The 21,483-nt window shown below is 37.0% G+C and overlaps 1 protein-coding gene across 2 annotated transcripts in view; it reads right to left on the reverse strand.

Annotated features, from left to right (window-relative positions):
• The window catches only part of ADCY8 (adenylate cyclase 8), a 123,978-nt gene that overhangs the window by 81,916 nt on the left and 20,579 nt on the right, over positions 1–21,483 (reverse strand). For both annotated transcript variants that reach the window (XM_090138002.1, XM_031591235.2), the window contains one exon: positions 8,644–8,793. In XM_090138002.1, the coding sequence (XP_089994128.1) occupies positions 8,644–8,793 (150 nt within the window). The remainder of the gene's footprint in view (positions 1–8,643; positions 8,794–21,483) is intronic.

Genomic DNA, 21,483 nt, shown 5'->3' on the forward strand with positions numbered 1-21,483 from the left:
GACTGCAAGCTCACATACCATTAATTGTTTTCAGCTTGTGTGACAAAAACATTGCAGAACAATGAGATTGAAAAGAGCTGGGAGGTTATCTATTCTGGTAAAACAAATAATCCACCTTGTCAGAGACAAAACGTCAAACTCAACCAGCACAAGCGACATAAAACATCCCCTGGGAGGTCTCAGAAGGTGGAACAATGGTCAGTTTATCTAAATCAAATATATTTTAATTAAAAATTTTTATTTTACCTTAAATGATCTTAGCAATAGCATCAACAACATGGCTCTGGTTAGCTTAGAATTCATACTATTAATGGTCAGATAATTTAAAACTATTATCTGAACTTCTGAGTCCCTGTTAATTGCAATATTTATAATGATTTTTGAAAGACTTCTCCTTCACTCATCTCACGGTATTAAGGAATGTTAGCACAAAGTTTGGATCCTGAACAAGAAAGAAAATTGAATTTAAAACAGGTAAATCTATGTAGTGCTCAGGAAAGGTGCTAGCCTCATGAGTTTGGAGCCTGGAGTTCTTTAGTTAAGCAGAGATGACTGCAATGCAGACCAGCTGGAAGTAGTAGTTTGTCACTGTATGGAGCATAAACCATTTCATTCCCATTACTCATTTCATTTTTTCTTCTTTGCCTCACATTTGTGAGGCAATCAGCATGGCTCATGAGCCAGTGGTAGCAGGGTAATGGCTTTTTTTGATTGCTATTTCGGTTTTTGCTTATTAAAATGTCTCTCTTTAGCAAGGAATGGAGAATGTGGAAGTAGGAGGCAACTGAATACAAATCAATGTGCAATCAGTCACATTTATTACTGACCAGCACAGCATTAATTGTTTTAGAGATGAAAAATTTGGGAAAGTAACTTTAGCACTGGTCAATCCAAAAGCCTTCTACTAGCCTACTAGCAATGGGAAACAGTTTTAGCCCTCATCAGTATCTTCCAGGGAAAATTCCCATGCACAAAGCTGTGATTTTTAGAGCTTTTTTCTCCCGGTATAAAGGGCAGTTCAGGGTCTGATTCTCATCTCTCTAGTGTTGGCTTTAAATCTTATTTCTCTACTTGAGTCCAAGCAACTATTTTAGGTTTACAAGGAGTGGGAGAGAACTTAAAGGATGATTTTTACCTTGCGTTTACTTTGAATTTCTACTTGAAAGCTAGACCTATGGGTTATGCTCTGAGAATCAGAAACAAACAGAAGCAAATTTCTCAAGTGTGGACAAACAGAATGTGAAAGAACAGCATCTAAAATCTGACATGTGAAATGTTTTTTTTTTACTAAAAGTGGATGTAAGTGGATGGAGCATTTTGAGACAGGAAGATGCAGAGGATGGATGTGTTGGTTCTGTGATGTTTTTCCAGGTACCTGCTGAAGCATAAAGGCATGAAAAGAACAAATTTCTATTGAGATCGTTTTTTTTTTTTAGAGAAAGGCTCTATTATGTAAGAAATTCTGGAGAAGTGGAAAACCATTCTGAGTATCTCAGATTCAGCAGGCTGAGCTTCCTGTAAAGAAGAAAGCTGACTAAAATGCAACCAGAGATTTACAGTGAATTTTTAATAATAAGGCTATTGTCTACCAACTGAAAATATAGTCTCAATTATTGTGCTCACACTTTTTATGAAGCATTGAAAAACTAGTTTTGCAATGAAAAAGATGGCATGTATGATCTCTAAACTTCCAATTACTGTTTTTTCATACTAAATCTGAACTTCATCCTCGTACCAGTTTAGACAGATTTTCAAATTCTTAGTAGAAGAATCAAATAAGATGACTTCATAGTATTTAACCCTCTTAAAGCTTCATTTCCAATCCCTGCCAAATCTGTTCTTACTTTAAAGGTTGCAAAGTATGGAATGTTGATTAAAATCTAGATCTGTAAGAGCTTGATAAAACCTACACAACATGTAAGCTTCTTTAAAAAGCAAACAAATACAGAATTCATCAGCCGGCCCAGAGTTTATTTAAGTTTTAGGAAATGAAGACTGTTGCAGAGGAAAGCGTGAAAAAAATTGCGTGAAAGTAGAGGTAGAAGGGAAACAAATGCTCAGACAGAACATTTTTCTAGTGGAGAAGAGATTAAGACAAGATTACTGTTGTTCCACAGATAACAGACAGAAGAGGATAAATAGGCCAGCAGATGACTGTTCTGAGTGTACTCTTCTTCTACGAACCAAAGAGCCACACTGGAAAAAATAGGAAGTAAGCTCATACCCTGAAACCATCCCATGAAATAATAACCAAACTGATTTAACTTTCAAAATGAAATTTGAGTTTGTGAAATACTGTATGAGAGAGAAATCAGCTGGAATGTAAGTGGCCTGTAAGTCAGTGGTATGATTTGCAGTGAAGAGATGTCTGCTAGGACGCTCTCCTATGGGACTCTTCTTCTTAGGTGATTTAATGAAGAAGATATTTTTTCTTATTATTCACCACAAATTTGATAAAACTGAGGATTATAACTGTAGATCCCTGGCTTCACCCCAGCCCAACAGGAAGCATCTCCTGAAGCTTGGTGGGTCAAGAATGATGACAGTCTGGACTTTCTTGCATGAGTATATATTACTTCTCAGGTCTTAAATACTGGGTGATTTCTTTCTGATTCAAGTCTTCATCCCCATCAATGGCTTAGCACAGCAGTGTGCTTTGCTGGTGAGCTCTCTATGAACCAAGTAGGGAGTTTTTCGTGAATCATACAGAACCTGCTGCAATGGGAACAGGAAAAAAAACCTCAGCTGAGGATGAAAGTGTCACACAGATCTAGATGGATTTCACCTGTCAACTCAAACAACTGTAAGGAAAATTCTTCTTTTGTAAGACACCATGTGCTCCAAATCAAACAGAAATTATGCAAATAAAATGTTTCAGAGAGGTTTAATGCTTGTTTTTTTTTTTTTTCCTGATTATTGTTTTGAAACACTAATCCAATCCGCAGATCATTCATATTAGGAGGTTATGGTTTATTAACTTATCTTTAATGAAACACCTCACTCACATTTCACCATTTCTTGATCCAGACAGACTTTTTTAGTCTCATTGTATTTAGAGGGGTGTTGGAGAGTAAAACTGTAGGCATCAAATGAGAGAAATCTCTTAACCATCAGTAAAATAACTTTTCTATGAGTAGCATTCCAGTAATTTTGAGATCACATTACAAAACCCCCAGTACTGAGGATATGTCCTGGACTGATTTTTAAAATGATTTAGCAAGCTAAATTCTGTGATATTCTTTTACTAGTTGTTTTAAGCCTCCATTTCTTTAGTTATAGGAAATTTTGTGTCAAAATATTAATTTCCCTGCACAATAATTGCTTTCTGATATGTATAGCTTGATATATGTATGCATGGTTCAGGAAAAGGCAGACTGACAATTATCTTCTTATGAGATATTCTTCATAATTAAATGATAATATTTGAAGGTATAAAATGTTAGACAAATTTCAAGCAAAGATGAATTGCCTGGGAAAGAGCAGGTAAGGACACCAGAGATGATTATAAATTCAATTATTCATAGAGACATCATTTCAATGTATTCGTGGATTTAATATGCAATTCATGTGAAGTTAGGGATTTTGCTTTGAAGAGAAATAGAAGTAGAAATGAAAATGAAATGCAATATAAGTTCCTGCTCTTCAATGAGGGCAATTTCATAGCATTTTGACAATGAGGAAAATATATTATTTGTTATTTTTGAAAGTTTTGCAGTAGCTAATTAAGAAAATGCATTTTCCTTTTTCATCGCCTAGATATAATGAAAGCAGAATTACCTGCTGTGCCTTTACAATAAAATCAAGGTAAAAAGGAAGACAATGAACTGGTTGTTAACAAAAAGTGCAATACCAACTGTCAACTTTTTTGAAATGAAGAGATACCAAATGAAAGTATGGAATCAAAACTTCAGACAGGTAATAGTAAGTGATGATGTCACTGAAAATAAAAATGATTCAGGAAAACTGAGAACCTCATTTTCTTCATTTATACATAATTGCCATGTACTGAAAACAAAACTAGAGGACATTTTATGACTGTCACTTTTGGCTGTTTGATATAAGAATAAGCAATTTACAACTACTTCTATCCACCATACTCTTCACTTTATTAAAATAGTGATTAGATTTAGGAAAGACATAGTTCCTGAAAATTAATGATTTTATATATATATATATAAATATCAGATCCTCAATTTGTTACTTTTGAAAATTAGGCTGAAACTCTTATCTTTCAGAAATACTTGTGAAAATTTTACTTGAAAGACTTGTAAAGAGTAAATGGTGATGGGAAAGGAACGATGAAACAGAGTTCTACAACTTCAATTGTGTAAAGGTTTTGAAACGTGGAAACTGGAATTTAAGTCATTTAGAAACTCTGACAAACTTTAGTCAGATTCCTTAAAATCTTCCCTTCATACAAGACTGCATTTCATTGCCTTCAGCGTGTGTGGTAGATGAATGTATTGCAATCTGCTTGAAAGCTAAACCTGTGCACCTGTGGATATTTTCTATGGAGAGTGAACTAATGGACATTGAAGTCAAACTGGAAAAATATATTTATATATATATCATATACTGAAACAGAAACGGGGGTCCTTAAATCCTAAAAGTCTCACAAAAGAAAGAGATCACAAACTGCTGGAAAATGACAGTATCTGAAAAGAGAAAATGAAGAAAAAAAGGTGTCTTTCAAAGTTCCACCTCAGAACTGCTATTGGTTCTTCTACAGACACACAAAACATCATTCCACCTTAGTGGGACAAACTACTGTTTTGGTGGTTTTAACTTCCATTTTCATTACACTGTACAAAAAGGATGATGACAAATCAATGAATGAGAGTATTTTCACTGAAAAATATTTGTCTTGTCAAGATGAATTTAATCAGGAAACGTTCTCTTCGCCTCTTGCTTTCCACCATAAGACTGAAGTTGATGTAGAAACTTTGTATGTTTTCTTGAAAATCTGCAAGTACTCACTAGGGAAATCTTCCAAATCTCTGAAACTCAAACAGATTCCTTATTTATCATTTTTACTATTTCTTTGTACAACTACATGTGTCTCGTGGTACCTCTTTACTGCCTCTAAAACATAGATTTTGTTTACTTCACGACTGGTGAATTTCCATTATGGGCTCTTTTAGGTATTATGCATTGCTTAATAATAATAGCTTAGCATTTAGTTATTAGAATTATATATGCTTAGAGGTGATCAATATAAGGTATATTGAAAAACTGGAGGGATCATTCTGAGAGCACAGAAATTATGTATTAGTTTTAACAGTGCATAAAAATGAACAGAAGCATATGTAAAATATTTATACATTTTTTTAACTGTCAGTTTTACTCTGTAAATACTTATGAAAGTAAAAAAGAATACTTATAATTCCTTACTTCAGTTTTTAACTCATACAGTTTTTTCCTACTTTTATAGTCTTCTGATTTAAATCAAGTCAGTCCCAAACCAGACCACATGGGACCTGTCTGGCAGTCATACTTCATCTGACGTGCAATGTCTATGTCATGTTATAATTGTCACTATTATTTTCAGTTTAAGAAGTGGAAACAAACCTTGTGAGGTTTTAGTTATGCCACTCATTACCACAAAAGGAAAGAGTACCACCACTGAAAGCCACAGAAATGTTGACCCTGCTGTAAGAAACCTTAATTTATAGAGCTTATGAGAACTGGAGGAGAAATAAACCAAAATGAAAAAGAATTCAGATTTTCAGTCTTAATAAGGATGGAATTTCCTATGCTTATGGGAAAATTACGTTGCAACTTTGAAAACATCTACTTTTGAAGACCTACTGATAAAAATAATTAAGATAGTTCATAATGCATATAACAACAGAAAATAATTGCTTTGGAAAAAAAAAAATACATTTTTCATCTTTGTACATATTCCTTATTGAATATTACCTGCAATTTTAAGTAGTTGTATTTTTTTGTCATATAGCCCATGCAACTTTTTAATAAGGAGGAAATATTTTATTTGTATATTCTGGTTGGTCTTTTTCTAACATTAAAGCCACAGTGTGACTCCTGGAATTATTATCTGGAAGAATTATACAAGTAACTATATGTCTATTTACTCAGCTCATACTTGTAGAAAATTTCAGAAGCCATATCACAGCTATTGGCTTGTATACTTTTTTTTTTTTCCCCTTCTTCGGTTATCAGAAAAGTTGACTGGAAAGTTATAGAATGAATTTATCAAACTTCATCCTTAATTTTTTAAAATGTGCTATGAATATAATAATAAAACTATAATAATATTTATACCACCTGGAGATAAACTACATGTTACCTGTATCATGAAATGCAAATGTCTTGAAAATTAAAAAAAAACAAAAACAACAGTGCTTGGATTACAGCCTGCAGACAGCAATCCAGTGGAGATAACAAAACTACAAGAAAAAAGCAGCCACCCAGCGTGTGACATTTTCAGTCACCTCAATGGAAGCACATTTAGAAATTGCTTACATGAGCCATTACTTTGGAAACAAACGGAAAAAACAGAAGACTCAGAGAAGATAGTCTCCATTCCAGTACTGGAATATGTTATCATTGCTCTTGTCCCAAATACAGATAAAGACATTTTGTATATAATATGTAAGTATGCATTTAGATTATATGTAATACATACATATGTGTAGATATTTTGTATACTATATACATGTATATAATACAGGTATGAAATATATTCATATTTTTCATATATATATAGATCTATGTATAAGATACATAGATCTAATGTAGCTTTCATTTGCATTGCTATACAGAGCAAAATATAGATTATATAATATTTAACAGAAATACATCATACTCATATAATGTAATATTACATTGATATATGTAATATATAACATTTTGTATACATTCATATTTGGGACTAGCTTAGCATTAAATTGAGTTTTAAAAGAACTCTTTCATTAAGTGATCAGATACCTATATTTTTTCTCTAAGGCACTGTCCTTGGACAGAATACCTTTTCCCCTATGCATTTCCAGTCATATGATGTCTGTGACACAGTACATCATTTGGTTATAGGTGAGTCTCAGTCATAAATGGCTAACTCTCCAGGAAGCTCTGTCCTCAGGGAAGAACACAGCCCTAGAACCTTGCAAGGCACCGGGGCAAAACAAAATGCACTTTTCAATATTTATTCGAAACAAATCTTTCAGATGCAAGCCCTACTTACGTCTGCACTGAAGGAAAACTGTGTTTTTGTTGTTATTATTTTTTTAAACCCTTTCAAATAGAAGTACTTTGTCTTCATTTTCCTAATAGGAAATAAAATTTCAGCAAAACTGAATTTCTCAGGGGAAAAAAAAAAAAAAAAAAAAAAAAAAAAAAAAAAAGTTGTCTTCATAGAAATTTCATTTTCCATGAGAAAATAAAACAATTACAGTGGAAAATCCTCAGAATTATCTGGAGCAGGAAAAATCCCTGTTACAATTTTCTAAAGAAGTTTGCTGAACTCTAGGGAACAATACTGAATGTAAAAGTTTGCAAAGTACTAGTTTACAAAAGAATTGACAAGAAAAGAGCTTTTTATAAACAAAAACAAAAGCAAAACCAAGCCAGGCCACAAAAACTAAAAATGAACTCCTGCAGTTACAATGGGAAGAGAGCATCCTAGAGAGAACCCAGCTTTCCTTCAGGACCCCAGTCAGCAATGGCTGGAGAGACCTTCTGTCACACGTAAGTGGCAACACTCAACACAGTCATTGCTTCAATTCTCACTTTAAGTATAAAGCATTACGTTTCCTAAATATCTTTATAAGAAAGTGACTTTAATAAATTAAACTAAGTTAAATTGGAAAGTAACACACATTTCTTTACAGAAGGGGATGAAATTAATATGAGTAAGAAACAGCAGTGTGATGTGTATAGGTGGTATTTTGGTCTCCGTGCAACTTTTGAAATAAGAGGTGAACCTTCTGATATTTCAGTCAAAAAGCATAATGTGCATAATGGTACATCTCATTTCTACTGCCTAAGCGGAAATTGATAAGCAGAAAACTTATTTTATTGGATGTCTTTTAGTTATGGATTGGAAATTATGATGTACCTAAGAACAACTGTACAAGTTTGGACCAAAGGTTCATCTAGTCCAATAAGTTGTTGCTCACAAGGATCAAAAGGAGATTTTCAGAGAAGAGTTTAGGATTAGAGAAAGCATACAGTGATACTTCCTTGTAGTAGGATTCCAGCTCGAAAAATCATCTGGGAGGCAAAGGCAATGTTTTAGTATTTTCTCCGTCTAGATAGAGTTTTCTTCCATGAGGTTGCTTAATTCAGCTAATACAAGCTTTTTGTATCCAAAACATGCTGAAACAACTTCTCCAGTTTTAATCCCACTTGTGTAAACAACCATTTCTAAAAAGCTGTGAGATATAGCACTTCACACATTGTTCTTATTCTTGGATGGGAAAAAACAGTGATATTCATCTGGTTTCCCTAAGAAAATCTTTAAGTTGTCATATCAGATCAGTACACAACAGTAAAATGACCACAATCATCTCACTCAACCTGCACAAATCAGATAGCATCACACTGAAGCTACAAATGAGCCAACAGGCTGGCTCATTTCAATTATCAATTCCAATTAATATAAAAATAGGAGTGTTACTTGAATACCTGTCGCTGGTTTTCTGTCTCTAGCCTCAGTCTGGCTTCTACACATCTTCTGGTCTCCAGGAAGGCTTGACGTTGTGCTCTGTCTGATAGGTAGCTAATGAAGATTCCTGCGGTGTTCATACACATAAATAACACTGCCTGGGCCGCTATCTGCAACAAACAACAAGCATGATTTGATCAGGTAACAGAAGCAAAAATATCTGTTTAAAAATATGAAGAGGGAATGAGAATGATGGCTCTCCAGTCATGTTGGCTATAAAACTAAAAGGCTATGAAAGTTTGCATAGAGGAATCCCTTGGATCTTAATTAAAGACATCAAATATATAAAATTCTCTCTGCCTTGAGGAAGAAGTATTTGGGGGCATTAAACTCTAGTTGAACCACAAATGATGTTTCCAAGAACTGACTCACAGGGCTATAGTCAGGAATGATTACAAACATAATTAACGATTTGTTTTTGCACTGCCTCTTCTGTAGAAGCAACTTTTTGATTTGTTTTATGGCTAGTTTGAGAGCAAAGCCATATTAAGGAAAACAAAGAGTGCCAGTTAGCTAAGAATTAGTATCAATTATAATAGTTATTCTGTTATTGATCAAATCAAATAAATTCATTTTCAGCTGTGCCAAAGTACAAGCTTACATGATCTGAATCCTGAACTATCCAACAAGAGAAGCTGAATGCATAACCAAATACTTGCATAGCCTGTGCCTGTGTACACAAGCCCTTTATTCACCAGTGCTTACGTAAGAGCTGCACTTTTTCCTTGTAGAAGGTGCGTCACAGCTTCTTTCATTGAGACATGAACTTAAGTGATCCAAGTGGGAGTGGATGGTTGGACAGTTTAAATTCCAATGGCTTGTTTGCTTGTCAGTGATACCTCTTTGTGCTCTGTTTATTTGTAAGGCATAGCATATCAACAAGTGAGGATCTTTTAGGAAACACAGTAAGAAATGTATAATGTTTGCATGCATTATAGACAGAAAAGAGCCCTGCAAATTCAGTTCTTTATCCAACACCTCATTGCTGATGTATGTTACAAATTTATGGGAAGTCCTCTCAGCTCTTGCTTCATTCTGTTTTTAGGTTGTTTATTTTCTTCTCTCTGTCATGGTGCTGTCAGAGCCACTGTGCTAGTGAGGTGTCACTAATTGTGTCCCATTTTTCAGGGTTGCACCACAGTCCTGGTGGCAAAGCAGCAATGGACTACATTACCCTGCATGCCAGCATCACCTGCGAGCAGAGATGTCCAGGCTCTGATACTTATGCACCATAACAGTGCAAGTCATTCTTATAGGATCATAACAACATTAGAACTGCCATGCAAGGATGGACAAAGTGTTCACTACTCTGAATCCTGTCCCTGATAGCAAATTACAGAGAACACTTAGGTAGGAGTGCATGGATAAGTCAAGTGCACCAGAATATTTTTCCTAAACTGTCCAACTGTTTCCTAAACACTCCATCAGACTGTGGCTGAGGGACATCATTGGCTAAAAGTTGTATTTTTGTAGTGTTATCTGATAATCAGCTGCACTAAGATCCAACTTTTGCTTCTTCTAATAGAAGAAAATATTTAGAAAAACTCCTAATCTCATTGTGATGCTGTGCTTTAGATCTGCAGGTCTCATTCCTCACATTCAAGTAGGTTACAAAAGTGATATTTGATATCAAACCAAATGCATTTGGCAGAAACATCAGCTTTATAAATTCCCGTATTTCTGAATTTGGAACATTGTTCTATGATTGGACAGGGAATTCATTTACAGTTTATATGCCATGATTAAATAAGAATGCATATCCTGGCTCCATCTGAAGCTCTGCTTAATCTTTGCCAATAATAGACGTCTTGGAAAAGCTTATGAGAAATAGGGTGTGATTAGCATGATCTTTGCATCATCCTAGTTTCCAGGATCTTGTTGTTTACAGCACCTCTAAGCTGGAGGTGGCATACTCTATCCATCTGTTTAACAACCTCTGGTAGATCAACTGTGCATTTTTCTCTGATACTTACCTGAAGTTATATCTTTGGCCCCTACGACATCTAATGGCAAAAAATGTCTACCATTTAATTAGGCACTTTCTGTTAAAAATGTTTCTTTTTTTTTTTTTTTTTTTTTAGTTTGCAACCTTATCATTTCTTTGAGTGCTCTATCATGCTTATGAGACACAGTGACTAATCATTTCCATTTCAGCTTCCTTTCAGCTTCCCTGATTTTGCTGTCATACAGCATATCTCCCTGAAGCCTTTATTTTATTTAAGGGAGGAACTTAAAACTATTTATTATTATTGTGTTTGTCACCATCCCATCTCCTTGTTTTCTGCTTTCCTCTATCTCACTATGGTTGACTGGAGATAACATTCCTCAGACCAGCCAGCTTCCACCAAACACTTTCCACCTCTGCTCCACTATAAAATAGAGAATACAGTAATTCAGCCCATGAGATAACTCCTTCCTGTCACAGACTGCTAGTAAGTGGCTCTACAAAGATGCTGAAGGCTCTGGAGCTCAAGATGTGTGAAGAGCAGCTGAAATCCCTGGGTGTGCTCAGCACAGAGCAGAGGAGCTGAGGGGAGGCCTGATGGCGGCTGCAGCTCCTCACAGGGAGCGGAGGGCAGCGCTGAGCTCTGCTCTGTGTGACAGCAACAGGGCCCGAGGGAACGGCATGGAGCTGCGTCAGGGGAGGGGCGGGTGGGGGTCAGGGACAGGGTCTGCACCAGAGGGCGGTGGGCATGGAATGGGATGCACAGGGCAGTGGGCATGGAGTCAAGGTGTCAGAGTGCAAGTGTCTGGACAATGCTCTCAAACACATGGTCTGATCTTCGGGTGATCCTGTGTGGAGCCAGTGGTGTGATTCAATTATCCTTATGATTCTCTTTCAACTTGAGATATTCTGTGATTTCAAGATTCTATGATCTAAGTCTATGATGATCTGACATGAAATAAGACCAGTTTGGACTGCACCATGCAGCACAACAATAGAAATCAGCTGTGGGTGGCTGGAGAAGTCAGCATTTCATATCATTTTGACTGACCTGAGGATAATCTATGCTCACATGCTAGAAAACTTATGGTTTAGGATGAAAAAAGATAAAAGTATTTTACAACATTTGAATTGTATATTTCAGTGGTAAAAGCAGTGGCAGAGTATTGTCGTTTACTTGCAAATTCAATTATTACATCCACATGCACCCAGTTCAGTCACCTGTCTCTGCTAATACTCAGGACAAGTGCCACTCACTTCAGCAGATCGCCTTCGAGCAAATGCAGTAGAATTTGGCCTTCAATTAGATTTCATGAGTCCATAATTAGATTTGGATAAAGGGAATTATGGAAAACATGATACAGGTAAAACTGCAGCTTACTCAGAGACAGAATTTGTTTTTCTTATACACGGTAGTCTGTTTGAAACCAATCTGAGGAGGAAAACACTATGCCTTGCAAGGATACTAATCTGTGGCTCTTGTTAATAAAAAGAAAAAAAAAAAAGACATAAAATATTTCAGTCCCTCATTGTCACTCCTTTCACCTGCAGTTTACAGTGACCAATTCCAGAAGTCTTGCAGGATTTTCTATTGCATGTCAGGAACACAAACCAGGACAGATTGATTTTGTAAGATATACACAATTTTAGACCAACTGGAAGAAAATCAGGAACAACACAGTAGGAAAGCTGAGGTATAGGATGAAAAAAAAGAAAATCTTTTCAAGACATTTATAAGCCTTTTAGGCTATTTTTACCTCACACAGCACTCAAATAAGCAGATATAGTAGAGATAGCAAGTGATCTTAAAAGCCTGAGTGACATGTTTTGATATTAAATAGGTCTCTGGGGAGGTCTGCTTCTTAAATATTTAAAAAATGCAAACAAAAGGTATTCATCACTGTGATGCTTGGGAATATCTGCAACAGGATCCATGCTATCCCTGATGAGTATGCATTCGCACATGATCATCCATCCCCCTGTACTCAGTCCTGGTGAGGTCACACCTCAAGTACTGTGCACAGTTTTGGGTCCCTTGATACAAGAATGACATTGATGCCTTGGAATGTATCCAGAGAAGGGCTATGAAGCTGTGAAGGGTCTAGAGCACAAGTATTGTGGGGAGTGGCTGAGGGAGCTTGGATTTTTATTATGGAGAAAAGGATGCTCAGGGGAGACCTTATTGCTATCTACAACTCCTTGAAAGGAGTTTGTTTTGAGGTTGGAGTTGGCCTCTTCTCCCAAATAAGAGGTAATGGCCCTAAGTTGCACCAGGAGAGGTTTCAAGTTGAAAAGAATTTATTCTTAGAAAGAGTGGTGAGGTATTGGAACAGGTTGCCTGGGGAGGTGATAGGGTCACTGTCCCAGGGGGTGTTAAAGAAAGGGTAATAGTGGCATTAAGGGACAAGGTTTAGTGGGCAGGGTGGTGATGTATTGATGGCTGGATCACTGTGGTCTATTCCAACCTTAAGGATTCTACAGTTCTGTGATTCTATAATCAAATAGCAGTATAAATACAGCTAAAGAAAGTTACTTGACAAGATGATACAGATGGTTAGAAGCAGAGGTTAAAATTTTTACTCCAAAACTGCTTTCCATTTTTCTCATAGGAGGTAATTGAGAGTTTAGTTCACAGAGAAATAAACGTTAAATATAACTTAAATTTCTATGTGTCCATCATGCCAGCAATTCAGGACACTTTGCAAGTCAATGTGATAAAAGCCAGTGGAAGGAGAAGAGGCAGATCAGACTAGCTTAAGTTTAACGTTGACAGTACACATAGATTCAGATCAATTCATTTATATCTCATTCATCATATGAAAAGGGCTTTGCCAGGGCAACTGAAAAAAGATAACATGTTGGATTTGGAACTACTAGGTCTCAGACAAAGAAAAAATTAAAAGGCACTGGACACAACTGGTTGGGTAGAAGCATTAATTGAAGTTGGTACTGTATAGTAAAATAAGGAACAGTTGAGGTAGAAATCATTAAAAAGTTTCTAAAAAATATATTGCGAAGTGACTGGTGAATTTCAGACACAGAAAGATTATCATGACAGAACTGAATGTAGCTCAAGAAATGGAAATTCAGAAGGGCACAGGTGAGGGAGTTTGAGCTGTTGAGAGCAGAGCTGGGCTATGTGTAACAATCTGGGGGGGCATTTCTCTTATTCCAAGAACCAGATTTTGTCTTGATTTGGACTTTATTCTGTTTTCTGTGAATTTATGAAGAACAGAGACTGAGTTAGAGAAGAGTTTGCAAATGTCAAATTTTAGATCTTCAAAAATCATATCTGCAATGTGTTTAGGTTCTATTATGTCTTTTCTTTGAAAAAGTGCAATTGTCCATCAGGGAATGTAAATCCATAAAGTCAGCAGTATAATCTCCTAATTGTGCTTTCTGAGACCTGCCAGTTGCGGTCAATTATGCATTGTCTAGTACCTGACTGAGTTCAGAAGACTCAAATAGCCCATAACCTGAAGTGGATAACAAAATTCAACAGATCACAACAAATTGGAAATATGTTGGATTGTTAGAGAAACCTAAAAGAGATTGACAACCACAGATTATCTTCATCATGATTAGTACAGTCAGTGGTAAGAGATATTCAGCAAAACAGGCTGAGGGAGCTAGACTTTGTTCAGCCTGGAGAAGAGAAGGCTGCAAGGAGACCTCACTGCAGCCTTGCAGTATTTAAAAAGGGATTATAAAAAGGGGGAGAATCAACTTTTTACTCAGGTGAATAGGTGATAGGACAAGGGGGAATGGTTTTAAGCTGAAGGAGGGAAGGTTTATATTAGACGTCACAGGGAAATCCTTCACAGAGAGAGTGGTGAGGTGCTGGCACAGGCTGCCCAGAGAGGTTGTGGATGCCCTATCCCTGGAGATGTTCAAGATTAGATTGGACAGGCCCTGGGAAACCTGGTCTAGTTACAGATCTGGAGGTTGGTAACCCCACCTGTGGTAGGGGGCTAGAAGCCTGATGATCCTTGGATTCCCTTCCAACCCAACCCATTCTATGATTCTATGATTCACATGTAAAGCAAACGGAGATGAAGAAAAGAAAACTGAAAAGGTCAAGAAAAAAATCTGAAATGTGGGAGAATGCTAAACATCTGTTTTACCATCTCAGGTGAAAAAGAGAAAACTAATACTCTTCAGCAAGTAATTTAGACCTTCAGTATAGAAACAGAACAGTTCTGGGGCTAATCTCGCCCAAACATCTGAAAAGTAAAGAAATCTCCAGCTGAACATTCCCAAGGAAGATTAACATTAAAGAGCAGGAATTTCATTCATTCCTGAAATGAGCCAGTTAGAAATTGTTTAATTCTTTTCTTATCTGGCTTTCTAGTTTAGGATTTGCTTCAATGACAGATTGGAGTAGTTCTTGGTTGTTTTGGGAAGACTAGGAAAGTAAAGCTGTTGTGCATCTTTAAGAGTGTTTTCAGCATGTGCCACATAAAGAACTCGTTGCTATGGTAATTATTATTGGTTAATTGGGTTTAGAGAGGAATTTTGATTCATAATTAGTTGCTTAACTAAAAATAGCAGCTTGCCACAATGTTGAGTTTTTACCTAAAATGTCTCAGAAACCTCATTCCTCACTACCTTCTCTATCCTTGCCTTACTTAGGTTACTTAGATGGAAAATAACTTATGCTCTTATAAGAACGGATCACCAGAAACAAGCTGAGGGATGCATAAGAAATGTGGGATTTGAAATCAAAATTCTGTACTTTGTATAGAAAAGGAACATCTGGCAGCACAGACTCCAGCACTCTCTCACTGCTAGGCTACAGCAAGCCTCTATCTCCAGCTGAGACCATGGTTTTATGAATCAAAGCTCTTGGCAGCAAAACCAGTAAGTACCTGTATTTCTGTTCTGCCTCTTGCCCACCTTGATCCCTCAGCACAGCTTTCCCTTCGTCAAGCCAGATCAATTATCTGTGGAACCCTACTGTGAACTGTATCAGGGAAATGGGCCAACTTAAAAAACAAACACTTGGCATTGGCAATGACTTTCCTATCTAGAGCAGTTGTCTGATTGAGTTCACATCACAGCCTCCACAGGGAGAAGAAGCACGTGAGTATTCATAGTTGGTGCTGCTGCTAACTCATTAAACTGAAATCTTTGCTGCTTCATTGTTAAGCCACCTTGTAAGGAGCTTTCTTATTCCCCAGTTTCACTTCATCTGACTTCTGGGATTCTACTAAATGCTACTGGCCATGATAGATTTTTTGGTGTGTGTTTTAGACTATCAGTATTTCATCAAAATTTATTGGAGCCCCACCTACCCTACAAAAGTACCTAAATTGTTGCTGTGAAAGCTCCAGAAAACTCATCTGTTCCTGATCCTTCATATTGTCCAACTGTACAACAGCTGTTATGCTGCTGCTCACAGCTGGAGTGAATGCTGAAGTCTTCTTTCTGATCCAAATGTCTGTAATTTACTGACAGGTGGGAATATAACATTTACCTGAGAAGACAGGGAGAGAGAGAGAGATATGGCTTATTCATAGTAAATTTAGACAAGCACAGACTGTGATGGTTAAGAGGCGTGCTTCACCCCACCTACTTCTGGTTTTCTAAATGTGAAAACAGTCATTTGTGTATATAAGCTTCTGGGTATAAAGATTCTGTAGTTTGAGCTTAGTTTTATAATTCCTTTATGAGAAATTCTCACAGGAACATCATTTCTTCAAAAACTCGGAACTTGTTTAGTCCATCAGGACAACCAATTTTCCCTGCAAAGTTTGTTCTTGTTGCTTCCAGAGTGAACACTAGAGAACTTCATTATATACTTAGGATCACAGTCTGGCCCCCAGGGTGCATGAAATATATAGCATCTAAGACTTGTTGTCCCTGTCTACAAAAACACAGAGTGTATGCTAAGAAATGATTATAAAATCATAGAATCATAGAATATCCTGAGTTTTAAGATACCCACAAGGATCACTGAGTACTGACACAGGACCAGCCAAATATCACTGCTTTCATTGTAGAGTATCTTAACACACCTATTGCTCCTGCACACCTATTGCTCCTGCACTGCTAATGATTTGGAAAACAAAGACCATTCATTCTCCTTCTGAGCAATGACATGTTTGTGCAAAGTCATCCTAGCTCAAGACAGAACTCAGTAACACATATCTCTAATAGTCAGAGTAAGAGATCTAATTTGCTATTAGAAAAATAGCTATTTCCTCCTTGCTTGTTCCATCTCACTGAATCCATTAGAAATATAGAAAATTGGATGTCTGAGTAAATTGTTCAAAGGTAGCTCAAACCATACAATTTGGCGATCAGCTATCAACCATGTTTTCGTGTGGAACGAGGGGCCTTCCTGGAAATTTGTATCATATCAGATTCATAAGAGCTGACATAACTTGAGTGATGTACAGAGGCAATAGAGTGAACATACAACCTTACTGTCATTCAACAGCCCCAAATGTGAAATCATTTTCGGCACATCACATTCATCTCCCTTTGAGTTAGTGTAAAATTTAGGATACAGACCTAACTTTAGCAACAGCAACAAAAAGATCTATTCTGTGACTTTTGGTAATCTTATTTTGGTGCTTTTCTTTTTATAGACATTTAGTTGGCTGGACACTGGGATAATGTCAGTACTAGGATGATAGTTCATGCATACAGGTGAATGAGCAGAAGTGGGTAAATTATCTTAATTAGGAGCAGTCTTCCATGGCTGCAGGGGAGTCTGCTGGATCTGACTCTTAGCTAGGAACTGATCTTGAACTACACAATGAAATCTGGTAATCGCATCTCATGTTCATACCACTCTTTCATCATCACTCTGCACAGAGGATGCTGTTACAGATAGGTGAAATGTTCCTGTTCAGAACAATCAGTCTTATCCTCTGAGATGAATAACATCCCCTATTCAGTGTTTTGTCTGCTGGGTAGGTACCTTCTCCCTCTACTCTCAGTAGATGCGTTATAGAATAATAAAAAGAAAAAAATCTAAAGTCAAACCTTCTAGAAGTCTTCATTTTATTCTCTAGAAATGTCACCTCATTTAGTATGCTTAAATATAGAAGGATCGAATGAGAATCTCTATTTTCTTTTCAAAATACGTAGGTTGCTCTGAAAGTAATGCCTCCTATTTATTTCCATTGAAACTACAACAGATAAAATAAGAGCATAAAATAACACTATTTAATTGAGCAAATTCTCATCTATAAAATACTGTTTTTCAACATAGTCACTATCATTACATACACATTTTTCCCAGCACTGAACAAGAGCCTACTTTCTGTGATTGTAATAATCTGCACTAGTTGAGGTGACCCATTGCCACTGTCACCTCTGCTGGAACACACCACCCACTACCTCACTGTGATGACATCCACTGTTTGGTCTCCTTTAGTGTTCAGCAAGTATCAGTGAATGTCAACAGAATATTGACAGAAAGGTTCAACTCCTACTGCTACACCACCAACATCTGCCTCTGATGTTGTGGACCAACATAATAAAATGGGAGGCATTACTTTCTAGCATACATGGATTTGAAACTATAGTATATGTACTACAGAATTCCTTTAAATTACTTGAGATATCTAACCAAGAGCAGCTTCTGTATGAACCCATAGAAACTGATAAAAAACAAAGCACAATGCTACACAAGTGCCTGTGTTCACTGAAACTCACTCAAGTAGCCCATGGCAATCAGGGTAGGTTAGGAAACTGCTAAAGTGATGATTTTTACCTGCTCATTGCTCAGAAGGGAGTGAAAAGCAGTTATGGACTTACCCTTTCTACACATATGTATTTCAGGCTTTTGAAGATCAGATTGACTTTTCCCTACACTTTTTTTATTATTATTTTTTTAATGCAGAAGTTGATATCCCTTGCAAGCTGTATATTTACTATTCAAAACAAATGCAACAAATTACATTTGATAGAAGCCATATCCCATTTATAGCCAAGGGAGAAATCAATTTTTTACCCTTGCATTGCACAGATGAACATCTCCCACTTCAAATGCACCTGTTGGGAAACACACATCAGACATCACATCTAACCTCTCTGTGAGAAAAGCTTCCAGCTGCTATCTGTCTGAAAATGTCTGAGATTGGACATAAGTGTGAGTCTGGACAATCTAAAAAAAGGGATCTCTAAAGTAACTTTTGGAAAATGTCCCAAGTTTTCTCAGTAGTTCTCTCTAATCTAATACAAGATAGCAAAGGCAGAATAACTTCTAGCACTTCCTGTATTGCATTATGCAACTGATCAGGATGCATGGTGGAAAAAATATGACCAAAGCAGCTTTGCAGCACTGAAAACAGTTTAACTGTATTTTAAGGAAAACAGAATTAGGTAGTCTGAACTTCTACTAAATGGGTTTGTGATGGTGTTCTGCACAGCTGTTTTTAATGCTCTGGATAATGGCTCTTATCCGAAGAAGGATGTCAAAACTGAGTAAATGATAATTATGTTTGGAGGGCTGACAGCAGTTCATCTTTTCTGACACACTTTGTTGTTGTTTTCATTTGATCAAATGTATGCACATCCCAGCAATTACCTGCAGTATGTACTCTACCCCTCTTCCTGATGGAACTGTCAGTTTCCATGATTTTCGTACAGGTGACCCTGACTCAGTGCAGTCTGCAGAATTACAACAGCCTGCACCAGACAAGATTGCCTAGCTACATTGGGTCAGGTTGTTCATGTTTTCCTCTGAATTGTCAAGCTCTGCCTATAGGCGAAGGAAGGATTTTGCAAATCATTTTTTCCATTTGGTTTTGCAATGGAAAAAAAAAGAAAAAAAAAAGAAAATGTAACACATAATGATCTTAACTTCCTTTTCAATCCTTTATCAAGAAATAAAGACTGTCTTATGAAAGGCACACCAGTCTGGGTGAGAGTGAGACTAATAATTTTTAAAAAGTAAAGTGGTTTAACTAAAGCTGTACTGAAAATACTGGTATGAAGAAATAAATGAGGGTGTCATACTCTTCATTGTCATTTTCCAAATTACACGTGTTCTTCAAAGCCTTCTACACTAATGGGAAGTTCCACTGATCAGATGTTTGTGTTAATCAGTTATTCCTGCTGGAAAACAAACAAACAGCTCCCCACAGATGTTTCTTTGTAAAACTATTAGCTTAAAAAAAAAGGCTGAAACAGACATGGAAACAAAAACTCTTTACACTTCATTGCCAGCATTTTTAGCAGAAGTCTGAGTTTTCCCCACAGCTATACCTGTAACTGGATCTCATTTTCACAGAAACAGAATCACAGAAACACCAAAGTTGTAAAAGACCTACAAGATCATCCAGTCCAACCATCCACCTATCACCAATAGTTCTCACTAAACCATGTCCCTCAACACAAAATCCAAACATTCCTTGAACACCTCCAGGGCCAGTGAATCCACCACCTCCTTGGGCAACCCATTCCACTGCCTGACCACTCTTTCAGAGAGGTAATTTTGCATAGACCACAGACACCATTAGAGATGGAGATCGCCCATTGAAACTACAGCTGATTTCTGTGTCAGATCACAAGGGTCAGCTTGCAGACTGTAGGTCACGCTGCGGGTCTGCAGCCCCACAAATAATAACTGATATATTCTGATACTGATAATAATTCTTCTATTTTTTATCATGAATGCTTTGCTCACATTTAAACATATTTTTAGAAAAGGGACCTAAAAACCACAATGAATGCAATTAACATTCACTGTATTTATTGTTTCCTTCATGACTTCCTTTCGTTGCTAACTATGAGAACCATGAATACAAAGGAAAGACAGAACTGAGCAATGTCCTCTCCTAGCGAAACACTAAGAAAAATGACTGAGATTCTTGACTCTCCTTGATATTTTTGAACTATAAACATGGCAGATATACCTAAGCCCTGCCCTGACTTTGGAGAAACTTTGAGTAAGATAAATATAGTGGATTGTATTTTGACCTGCCACTTTCTGTTTACTAGACTTGGGAGTATGCAGAAGTTCAGGTATCCTAGGATGTGCTAACAGCCAATACTGATATGACCTCAAAGAGACGTTGGATAAACTGCAGGAAATAAAATCATAAAATCATTAAGGTTGGAAAAGACTCCTAAGATCATCAATTCCAACCTCCAGCCCATCCCCACCATGAACACTAAACCATGTCTCTCAGTGCCACATCTCCATGTTTCTTGAACACCTCCTGGTACAGTGACTCACCACCTTCCTGTGTAGCCTGTGCCAGTGCCTGCTGGATCTCTCTCTGACTCTCCTTTCAGATAAGGTGTAATTTGTTGTGCTTGGATCAACTCAGTTGATGTGTCTTAGATTCTGATGTGATGTTAGAATGATTCTGAACAATCTGTGAATATATGCATGAGCCTGCATGGGAAATTTTAGGATAGTGTAGCATGGGGTAATAAGGTCCAGGAGCCTTTGTCTTCTACAGCTAAGCTGAACGCATCTAGGCACAGAAGCAAGCCTGAACTGTTCAGCTTTTTCAAGCTGTGTTTTCATCAAACCATAGAATGGCTTGGGTTGGAAGGGACCCAAAATATCATCTAGTTCCAAACACCTGCCATGAACAGGGTTGCCAATCACTAGATCAGGCACTAGATCAGGCTGCCTAGGGCTCCATCCAACCTGGCCTTGAACACCTTCAGAGACAGGACATCCATAAACTTCGATTTTATTGGAAACAATTTAATGCTACTCAATATTGTCTATAAAAGTCTATTTTCCCTCCATTTTTTAACTCTCACCTATGAACTATGCTACAGAAAAGACAGAGAAGGGATAAGGAACAAATGGAAATATACCGGACAAAAGCCCTGAAAGCATACAGCACTGCAGACCATAGAATTAATATTTTATCTCCCT

Source organism: Phasianus colchicus, chromosome 3 (genome assembly GCF_987193195.1).
Source record: "Phasianus colchicus chromosome 3, bPhaCol1.hap1.1, whole genome shotgun sequence".
NCBI lineage: Eukaryota > Metazoa > Chordata > Aves > Galliformes > Phasianidae > Phasianus > Phasianus colchicus.